At 31.6% G+C, this 12,212-nt stretch overlaps 1 protein-coding gene across 1 annotated transcript; it reads left to right on the top strand.

The window, feature by feature from the left end:
* The first annotated feature begins 4,251 nt into the window (after positions 1-4,251).
* LOC134693585 (neurogenic locus notch homolog protein 2-like) lies at positions 4,252-11,798 on the top strand. The gene is made up of 5 exons (XM_063554427.1): positions 4,252-4,331; positions 7,860-8,180; positions 8,889-8,949; positions 11,222-11,350; positions 11,758-11,798. The coding sequence occupies exons 1-5, from the start codon at positions 4,329-4,331 to the stop codon at positions 11,796-11,798; spliced, it is 555 nt and encodes a 184-aa protein (XP_063410497.1). The 5' UTR covers positions 4,252-4,328.
* The last annotated feature ends 414 nt before the right edge of the window (positions 11,799-12,212 follow it).

Below are 12,212 nucleotides of genomic sequence, written 5' to 3'. Positions count from 1 at the left end.
TTGCTCCGGAATTTGCATTTGTGTTGAACATGGTAGTGCATTGTAGTTACGATATAAAGAACTTAACCAACATCATCTGTGAAACGGTAATTATATTACGGTCACCAAACTCGTGGTGGCGACTGTAACATTTACAGAGGGATGATTTCAAATTCATCATTTGGTTCTATTGGTTTTATAGCTTCATTGTGAGTAGCAACCCTCTATCAAAGAAATCTTAATACTAAACATAATCCCGTGAATATCGTATCGATTGGGGGATATATACTCCGTAGAAGGGCGCTACGGGAATATTGCTACATCTAATTGAATGAAAAGTGAACAATTGAAAAGCTGAAATCATCCCTTTTGTCGCAAAGTTGTTTTTTCAACTGACTTTCATTGTCAACGTCTAGTTTGTTGAAGTGTTTCACAAATGTTTTCCGTTTATTTTTTGGATCATAAATCAGGTCGATAGTTTTCTCGTTTGAAGAATCGTTTTACATTTGTCATTTTGGGGCCTTTTATAGCTGACCTTGCGGAATTAGCTTTGCTCATTGTTGTAGGCCGTACGGTGATCTATAAGTGTTAATATCTGTGTCACTTGATCTCTTGTGGACAGTTGTCTCGATGGCAATTATATCGCATTTTCTGTTTTTGGAACATTTTAAAATATGTCAATAAGACTTCAGATATGAACTACTGAAAATGAGATTTTATAATGGTAAATGTGAAATCTTTGCACATAGATCCAACATGTAAACAGCTATTAGTCAACTTACATGTACTGCTTTAAACAATATGCTAAAACCCTTGTTGTATTTTGAATGAGAAAAATAACGTCATAAAATTTAGATTACATGACAAATATGACAGACACTCATCAACAACAATAACAGAGTAATTATTTGTTCCACGTTCTGTGTTTCTGGCGAACGCTATAGTTGGTACTGAGAAACTGTGAACTTCAGAAAATTGAAGTAAACCGAACTGTTTTATGTTGTGGTTCGATGTTTTACTTCAATAGTATAATAGCTATTATAAACTTTGTTGTTAGTATATCGTATTTTGCATTGGTCACTGGAGGAAGACATATTTTTTGGCAATCACACTGTGATGCCTATTGCACTTCTTTGGATCCTATTTGGCACCACCATTAACAGATATCAACAAAAGCATGACTACGACAAAAAGAGGTCTACAGAACTCAACATTCATTGATAGAACGGACATCATAATAAATAGTTTTCAATTCAGATTCCAATAACCGCAATACCACATATTCTTATTATACTATTTGAGAAATAATTTAATTTGGGATGTAACGCGTCTTCTGATTGACTGACGTTATTTTGTAATGAGCACATAGACAAAATTTAGTCATGTGACCGTGATGTCATCGTTTTTTCATGGTTTTCTACGGTCTGAAATGGAATTTAGAATTAAATTAAAATTATAAGAAATGACTGTAACATTTTTTCTGTCTAATCGAAATAACATAAAAAATATGGTGCACACTGTTAAATAACCTGCTACACGCGTTATTCAGTGTGCATCATTTTTTTAATGTTATTTCTCCATAGACAGAAAAAAATATTACAGTCATTCCGTAAATAATAAACAAACAGGGTATATGTATACATGTTGGTAAGTATAACAAAATGTCCTGTTAGAAACAAAGAAGCCTTTCTTATCTTATTTGAAATCAAAATATTCATGTTAGCTTTTATAAGATATTTCTGTCCCCACCAGAAAAAAATCCTTATTTTGTTTTTCATTGCATGTGGTTGAAGCTTATTTGAAGTCAAACATTTTGAAGGTATATTAGAATACCATGGTCAACCAATACGGTATATTTATAATACATAAGTAAAAAAATATGTATATCAAACAGTATCAGTTTCTCAGTAAACTATTGTAAAGATTATTTCAATCATTCATTTATGTCCTTAGCGATATCGGAAAATGTGAAAAAGAGTCCGTTTTTGTTTTCGGTGTTTGAAGGGTCTGTGGCTACAGTGGCAGTGACAATATCGTGTCATTTTAATCTCGTAACCACACTTTGCAGAAAGTTTATGTATTACTAATAGATTATCGTATACATAAATTAACAACATACATTTCTTGATGAAAAGATTTGTTAAACAAACATTTTTAATATTCCATTGAGTACAAGGTTAACGATTCAGGTTCTTCAGTGCTTTAAGATTATGTTGAATAAGAACATGCAACAGATTTAACCTCTCGTGTCATATTGGAGAAGATAAGAATTACGCAATATGAAATCAGTTATATGTTACATGGTCAGATTTTAATATTGTTGAATACCGTTTGTTGACCTATATACTTAATTAAAGGAGGGGCGAAAGATACAAAAGGGCAGTCAAATTCATAGATCGACAACAACTGACAACGCCATGTTTTAAAAAGAAGAAATAAACAATTACATCTACGTCATTCAGTCTCTGGTGGCTGTTTATCTATTTGTTGGAACTTATACCCCATTTCATCTTTGTTTAATATTACATAGAACTATTGATAACATTGTGATTTGTTTGTTCAATTTATATAACTTACAGGGACCTCGGAGGCCGTGTGGTTCTAGTAGTTCAACTATTGTATCACTAACCTGTCAACACCGATGTTGTAAGCTCAAACCCAAAACTAGGAAGATGCACTCATTGTTGAATATTAATTGAAATGGATGATCAATTATTCTGTCGAAGATGGTTTGTTTTTACCTGAAACTCTACCCTTCTTCACCAATACAGGATCACAATGAAAAAGGCCAATAATCTTAAAGTTGCAATTAACCGATTTACGCATACACATGAAGTAACCAGCAACATTTTTTAATTGGTATCCAGCTGATCAAAAATATACAGTTATTCTAAAAAGTATTGCATATTTTACAATATTTATTTAACATGCTTACACAAAATGTCTTATATACATGAAGATATCAAATCTGACTATTCTGTACTAAAGTGAACAGTGTATATAGTCCTTTACATTGAAGAAAAAAACGAACAGCACAAAGAACGAATCAAAGGGGCATTTACCACTTGATATAACATGTTTGCCTTGTTCAATCATTTATGAAGTGATATGACAGTTAAATGATTATCCGCTTTTATCAGTCATTTGGGATCAGGTTCAGTCTTGTCCAAATGAGATAAGAAAAGTCGATAATGAATTATTGACAAGTGAATATATTGAACACCGTATACCCGTATTCATGTGACCATCAATTTACTCCTTAACTAGAGATGGGTACGCATGTATTCAGAAATTCAAAGTAATAAAAAAGTAAAATGTAACATTGAAATTGAAAAAAGGATAAACCGTTTGGTTAACAAATTCAATCAACGAAACATCATTCTTATAAAGGTTGAAAATACACACAAAATGTTGATTCATATTATCAAGTCCATACATTGTTAATTGTTAATTGTTCATTGTTTATTTTCTACATTATGTGCTATGAATAAAAGATGAGAATTTGAGTGAAATTGGTGAACATGAATTAAACAGTTAATTGCACTTAAAGCACATCTTTATTCGTTGTTTTTTAAAAAATTTAAAACGCAAAAAAATGGCACCTATCACGCTTCTTGCTTTTGTATTACAGCGACGTTACGCCAACCTGTTAGTACTTAATTATGTTCACTTTATACTTCTTATCTGATGAGGGTGTTAATGTTAGGAATGAGGCTTTACCTAAACAAAACTCTTTGACGTTCCCATATATAAAACTAAATGTTCACATGTAGTTTAGATTCTGTTTGGAATGTTATTATCAGTTTTATGAGTTAAGTTATTTACCTATTTATATATATAAAAAAATCCAATACAATTCTCAGTTGGAGATTTTTTTGGCGGAAGAACTTTTTTTCAGTGAAAAAAAAACCATTTAAATTCTGTGTTTTGCAAATTCATTTGTACGTTAGTATCAATCTTGTAAACATGAATGATGCTTATTTCAAAATTATCAGAGACAACGATATTGGCAATCATTTATAGAACCTTCTATACCCGGCACAAACACATGTTCTTTGTTCAACAACAATATTTTGAAGTTATTGTTTACTTTAAAAAAATAGCTCTTAATTTACTTCATTGATAAAATCGATATCTTCAATGACCCAGACATGAACATGAACTGCATGCTTGTAGTATATCTACATTGTACTAGATTAGGTTTGTCATTCAATAATTGTAGTATATCTACATTGTCCTAGATTAGGTGTGTCATTCAATAATTTTAGTATATCTACATTGTCCTTGATTTAGTTTGTCTTTCTTATCGAAAGCATTCAGTACAAGGAGTGATCTCGAAAGTCTTCACCATGGTAAGTATAAACATTTAATACACTTTGTATAACAATAAACAACCAGGTTCACGAGTTGCTTTGGATAAAAAAAAATGTTTCCCGTAAATATGCACGGACTTGTTTTTTTTTTTTAGAATTGAGTGCTATGTTATTTGTGAGCTCACGACAGGTTCTTTAACAAGCACACTGGTTGACTTTAGGTCATGATTAGTTGTATATTTTTCTGTGTAGTTCACCATTTTATTGCTTGCTTGTGATCATTCGGATTTAAGGATAACAAATCCACGATGACTGCAGAAAAAAAAATACGACGAAAAGATAAACAAGTTTTCAAAACACAGAAATCAAAAGACTGAGTGAAATGATCCCGTCAGTAAAAACACAAATACTGAAAGGGAACGCCTGTGCTCAGGAAGGACAGGCAGGTCTGTTGTATCGTTCAATCAGTTAATTAAAAGGTCAACAAACATTCTAGTATTTAACTAAAAAAACCGATATAGTGACCTTTAAATACAAGATAGTCATATAAAGTAAACTATAGAAGCCTTATCAGTTATTTCTAAAATAGGATATGTCACTTGTTTAAACTTGTGTGTTACGTGCCATAAAAGCATATTCGTCTTAAAACTGCAAAGGATATAATATGTCTAGTATAGCTTCATATTGAAAGCCAACGGGGTGAAAATTCTTAATTCGTAAATTGTCAATTTGTGACTTATATTTTTGTACTCAAAAATTTTATTATTCGTAAATTGTCATTTTGTAACTTGTATCTTTGTAATTTTAAAATTCTTAATTCTTATTTGTCAATCTGTAACTTGTAACTGTGTGATATCAAATTTCTCCATTTTTCTATTGTCAATTTGTATATTGATGTTTTGTAACTTGTATCATGTCAATTCGTTAAATGTCAATTTGTTGAATGTCAATGTATTTAATTTCATCGTTGTATTATGTTAACGATCATTATGACGACATATGACGCTCGATTTCTACATCGGTGTATGAGCCTTCTGTAAATAGAAGCAGCTCCATATAGATATATCCAAATAATTTAAAATCAATTTTGTACAGCAATTGATTAAACAAAAAGGAATAGATTTTGTTTGATATGGAATGTATACAGGGACCCGCTTTTAGTTTGTTTATTCAAACGACGAGTGGCGTTGCGTTCGAGGACTGAAACTTTATAAAAATACAACACGAATAGCTCAGTCCCTCCACGTAATCGATCCCGCATACTTGTGCTGTTAATGTTGTATTCGTAGATCAACGGAATATAACGACTGAACTATTTGGGTAAATAAATACATGAAAATGTTGTAATAAACCGTAAAAATGCCAATGAGACAACTTTCTACTAAAGTTCACATAAAGTCGATGTTAGCAATTATAGTCAAATTACAGCCTTCAACAATGCAAATGTCCATACAATATAGTGGGCTCCGAATCATAGCTGGAATACCCAGGTTATAAACGGTTCCTATTAAAGTCATTTGAAACGAGTGACTGGTGAAAAATCACGTAAAAAATAATGTTCAATCCAATTCTTGAACCAATGCATGTATATATCATAATCTTAATTTTCTGTGCACGATTATATCATTTTTTCGCATCCATATCGTACAATCGTCAAAGTATATTTCTCTCTGTCTATTAAGATGCCATGAATATGGCAGCTAATTAATTGCAGTGTGTTGAAGTCGTAGCTTACCGATTTTTACCTTTATAGTGAACAATTAACAAAAAAGCATGGATTCAAAATCTTTTAAAAATCTTTTAATATGTGTCAAAGTTTATAACAGAAAAAAGTTCCAGTTCTAATTGAATGAAAAGTTTATAGAGATAATCATTTCCCGTTAATTTTGTAATTGCTTAAATCACAAAAACAGACGCTGCAATATTGATTGTGATATCATGTATTGGCATCTAATTTTCTAATGAAATTATGACATGACTTTGTTGTGTAAGCCAAAGAAGAGTGTCTGAGCGAAAGAAAAATTGTCTAAGCGAAAGAAGAGTGTCTTATTATTTTTATGTACCCATTTTCGTGGAATAGATCTAAGTCCATTGCAATATAACATTTTCTCTTTTACGCAGAGAGTAAAAGATAAGTACCATTTAAAATGAACCTTTTGCCTTTGTTAGTCTTGTAAGATTTTAATTCTAGTTCATGTAAATATTTAAGGTTAAGTATGACATCCATTATCAATGAACTAGTTCACATTTTCGTTTAGGTATCAGCTGAAGCACGCCTCCGATGCGAGATTTTCTCGCTCTGTTGAAGACACGTTGGTGGCAGTTTTCTGGTCTTTTGTCTAATTGTTGTCTCTTCATCATATTCCCCATTTCTATTCTCAATTTTATTTGGTATGATTGAAAATGAAACAACTTTCCACAAAAAATTACACAGATGTTAAAAGCCACCGTTCGACCTTCAACAATAAGCAAAGTTCATATCACATAGACAGCCAAAATAGGTACCGAAATCACCAACGTTTAACATTTCAAAAGAGAAAATTAATGCCCTAAGTAATGTACAAAAAAGGAACGATACACATGACTTGGGGGCAGGCACATACATACATAATGTGACGTAAAACCCTCCCCTAATCTGAGACAGTTTTGTAAGAGTACAACATAAGAACAAACTATGAAAAGCAGTTGAACAAGGCTTACTTCATCAGATGGATTCAAATAGAAATACATTTAACAAAAACAAATGGAAGTGACCGGGTACTTGTACATCCTAACAATAAAAGTTCACATCGGAGAGGACTCGCTGTGACTTCTAATTATAAAAATGAAGCATCTTAGACAAAATTATCAATCAGTTCATATCTATAGTTCAGATCTATATGTTTTTCGTTACAACGATAGACCACATTCGGAAAGAAAATAACTCTTTCACAATATTACAAACAATTAGTTTACTAGTCTAACACTGCAACTGGGAGGACAAAAAGGTGTTCTAGAAGGATACACATTTCGTGGTTAAAAATAAACGTGAAATGAAAACAAGAGTATTGATAAAAAGGACAGACTAGAAAATAACTGAAAAAAAACCAGCAGCTAAGAGAAGATGTCAACATAAATAAAACGAATTAAAATAAATAAATATAGCATTTGCCAGCTATGATGCTCCATACATCTGATGGCTCTGTACATGATTTCTCGAAAATCCATAGATATGAACATACAATTAAGAATTAAATGCTTCTGTTTGTAAATTTAAAGGGCGTTGACCGAAGCACATTTTGTTATTTACATGTGCACTTTATTGTGGAAACTCTCGTCATCGTTTATGCTGTATTTCATTTTGAAATGAAGGTTAAATTCAAAATGACGCAATATTGCTTTTAAACAATCAAAATAACGTAATATAATGAAAGACACATTTAATACAATATTTGTATAATGAAATGTATGCGAACGGCAATTGACAAAAAAATCAAATTTTACCAACGTTGGAAGAAATACATGTATCTGTTGACAGTTCCGACCCATTTCTTTTCTTTCTCATAGATTATTTAGTTTTTTTTTTAGGAAAGACTTCATCACTGGTTATCGCAAGTGTTGTTATTAGCAGTATTTTTAGTCAAGGATGGACTTTCTAACTCTCCTTGTTATTTTTATCCAAAACATGGCGTTATACAAAACTGGTACCCCGACGGACATTTCTCGGAATCTACGCACAATGACAAGCACCACTGGCATTATGAAAACAGTTACAGTTATCAATATAACAGTCAAGGCAAAAGAAGCGTCTTGGTGAAAAGATCAGATCGCCATGCAAAGTACTGCCAGCATACCGGTCAACATCATCAGGAAGGCGGTAAACATCATATTCGGGTTTACGATTTCCATGTAAGTAAATTCAAATGCATTCTGGGTAATTGTTTTGATAAGTGAGAATAAGTGTTTTAAAATTAACTTAAAATGTTATAAACAATGGATATAAATGTATAGTTATTTTTATTTTGGTGTATACGGGAATTTACCAATATTGTTTAAAATAGTATCAATACTGCTGCAAATGTGGTTTGATTAGTTGGACCTCAAACATTTTAATCGAATAGCAAACACAGGGTATGTTAACATTCCGAATATTTATATATAATGCCGTTGAACGTTAAAATATGAATAAAATGAGACACGGCGCATGTTGCGATGAGATAGGATTCATGTACTGGAAATTACAAAAAGACATCTAGAGGGAAACACACAGTCTTCAACAGTTATTGACAGAGTTGCCATTTACATAAAATCTTCAAATAACAAAAAAACTTCAGGATGTGACACATGATAAATGTTAACGAGGTGCCTTACTTGGAACATACATATTAATATGCGGAAAGGTTACACAAACTAGCTTTTGAACATTGCAAACAATCCATTTTTTAAACCCTATTTAGTTGATTGACAAACCGTATATAAAAAAAATCAATAGCATAAGAACATAAATACACAAATCTATAGACATACAGTAAAATTGGTTGTAGAAACCCATAATTAAAATTCATGCAAATGAATCAAATGACGATGTGCATTTGTTAATTCCCTAATTTCTTGTAGAGTCAAAATCATATATGGGTTGATGTTACTGGCGGACATTGTGGGTCTCATGATTGTTGTGGTACGTAAAGATGAATGATTAATTCAAAATGTGTACATCTAGACTGTGAAGTGTATTCAATTACATTTACTAATATAGGAAAAAGTAAACTCACAAAAATACTGATCTCCGAGGAAAATTGAAATCGGAAAGTCCCTAATCATGTACGAAAATTTAAAGCTCTAACATACCAAATGAACGAATAATAACTGTCATATATCTGACTTGTGGGGAAATTATGGATTATGAACCTGGAAGTTTTCGGAGGATTTTAACACATTTTTAGTTAGTCTCCTAATTCGCTCTCAATAACCAGTGTCCTTGGTGTGGGAGTTCTTTGGAATAACCATTTAAAATAATAAGTTTATGTTTTTCCTTTGTCTGCTATTTGATTGTTTTAATCATTATTCAAGCATTTTTTTCAACAAACTTCTCTTAATGAAATTAAAAACGTCATTGTCTTCGTCTGAGAAAAGGGGATATATGGATGCTGCAGCGGAAGTCTCAATACTTGTACATTTTTTAGCTCACCTGGCCCGATAAAGCCTTTCTTATAACTTTGCGTCCGTTTCCCGTCTTCCGTTATCTTTTTACAAAAATCATCATCTTTAAAACGAAGAAAGTCGGACAAAGGCGAAACTGTTCACAATTACATTAAGGTATATACTTTAAAAAAAATGTTCGATGACCCCGCCAACCAAATAACAGTGCCGACATGGATATATATAGAACAGACGGGTAAACTACTTCCTTTATCTCTGAAATTAAAACATTTAAAGCAAATCTGACATAGATAAAGATGCGTACAAATGTTCATCAGGTTAAGATCTATCTGTCCTGAAATTTCAAACGAATTGAACAACATGTTTTTTAGTTGCTCTTCCTAAATTGATAGTTGTAATTAAAAAAAATTCTGTTTTCGGTTATTATTTTGAATGTTAATAAGGATAACGATAAAGAACTGTAAACAGCAATAATGTACAGCAAAGAAATGTCTACAAATAAGTCATATCTACCAAAAGTTGTCAACTGACTTGCTAAGGTGTTGTTAGTACCCTTTGAAATACATCTTTTACTATTTCTCGTACCTTTTTGGTATGTTTTACACAATTCTTCTTCTCTGACACTATTGAGACAAGTTTAACCAAACTTGCTAACAATCATCATCAGGATATGTATTTCAAAAACAGCGTCTGAGGATCCCGTCTGTCAACTAACATGGACCCCATGGTTAAAAAAAGACATAAGGATAAAAGAAAACCTTTATATAGAGAAAAAATCGGACATGGGCAATACTGTTCATAATGTTCAGCTCTGCTATTTGTATAGATACTTCAAAAAATTATTAGAGTTATTGTCCTTTGATGTGTTTTTTTGCAACTAATTGCGTGTGTGCCTTATACTATATCTTTAAAATGATTATAGATAGATAAAAACTTAAATTATCAAAAATAACCAGCAAATCATGAATTACAATATTTAGAAAACCGTCCTACAACTCCTTATTTGAATTTTAATCCATTAATTATGGTGTTCATCATTCGTTTAGAATTTTGCCGTTTATCAAAAGCTTTTTTCATAAAAGAGTTATAAGTAACAGACCAACTGCGTGCATGTCCGAAAACGTTCATTATTCTCATTGTCATAGTTGTTTGGTCAAATGCAAGTTTTAATGATTTTGTCATATTTGTTTTCAATTACTCAAGCGGATTGTCCCCTATTTAGGGGGGGTCCATATAATCACTTAATCACAATCTATTAAGCCTGCCAAAGTAATCATATAATCATCAACTATTTTTGTAAACGAGATTATCAAATGATTATGTAATTCTTGTTCTGTTTATCAAATAATCACCATAAAATCGGCCGTGTAATCAGATAATTAAGAAGCTTGGGAGGAGTTCCATGCACAACTGGTATAATGTTCTGTCATTTTATTTCTTGGTTTGTGCCCATGACATTTCTGATTAGCTAAGACAATTTCTATTTACAAGATACGAAATGACCAGGATTTAACAAAGTTCGAGCAACTTATTTTTTTCTTTAAAGTTGTTCTGATGATCGACTCTCACGCACGTCTAGAAAAGGTTAAAGATAAGTGAGAGAACATACATATTTGAATTTGAATATTTGTGAGTCTGCTTCTAGTCAACGTTAAATTTTGACCAGCATTTAAACTGGTAGTAATTTGTTAGTAAAAAAACTATAAACGAAAAGAAAAGACAGATTTCAGAAAATTCATATGTCAAATTTAATGTGTCCTTAGTATATAATATTTATACATTGTTTATAGAAAGTGGTCAACCTGTGTTTAATTACTGTCAGTCAAGTCCGTGTCATAATGGAGGTCACTGTAACAATCACAATACTGGATTTACATGTCAGTGTAGGAATGGTTATCATGGATATAGATGTGAACATGGTAAGTTCCAAGACCTTAGTACTCTCTTGATTCTGTTTAAATTCAAATGGATCTCTCAATTTGATGGTAATATTTTGCATGATATTTGCAGACGTCTTGCATTCCAAGAAGTAATGGGCATTCTTATTATCGATTAAATTTCGTAAAGGTTGTCGTAGTACATGTGGTTATGATAAAATAGAAAAAGTAAAAAATGCTAAAAGTTTAAAACATGCTAAATGGTACAAAAATATGCTAACGTTCTAGCTAGCATGTGGGTTATCTGGACCTTTAAGCTGCTAGTTCACTGAAACAACATATCTGAAAATTTAGTCCTCACTAAATTGTGAAATAAGATAATTATAAAGTAAATACTTTACTAAATATACAGACACGTAATTGATAAATAAACATTCTTGTTTATGCAGCAACAACGGTGATCTCATACTCATACAAAAACAGATATTAAATCGAACTTTTCCAAAAATTATTAATGAATAGGACAAATAAAAAAAAAAAATAATATTAGTTTGTTTGTGATAAGTACACAATATGTGGCAGTATTACATGGGTTTGCAATATGCACCCCATATACAAATATATTGTGTAATTTTTGATAAAAATCATTCCTTTACTTTTTCAAATCTTTTTCAGCTATAGATCGTAAGTATGAATATAGAACATGTGCAATTTTTTTAATTTGACTGTAGCCAATCACTATGCAACTAACTATTTTGTGTGTTTAGACTGTAGTTGGTATTCCAGTCCATTTTTTTATAAATAGATAATAAGATGTGATTCTAGGCAAATGAGACAACACTCTATCCAAGTCACAAAATAAGTAAAAGGTTATCCAACACTCTATCCAAGTCACAAAATAAGT

This window comes from Mytilus trossulus, chromosome 12, assembly GCF_036588685.1.
Source record: "Mytilus trossulus isolate FHL-02 chromosome 12, PNRI_Mtr1.1.1.hap1, whole genome shotgun sequence".
Classification (NCBI taxonomy): Eukaryota; Metazoa; Mollusca; class Bivalvia; order Mytilida; family Mytilidae; genus Mytilus; species Mytilus trossulus.
The sequence above is the reverse complement of the archived record's forward strand: the minus strand, read 5'-3'. Positions and strand labels throughout refer to the sequence as shown.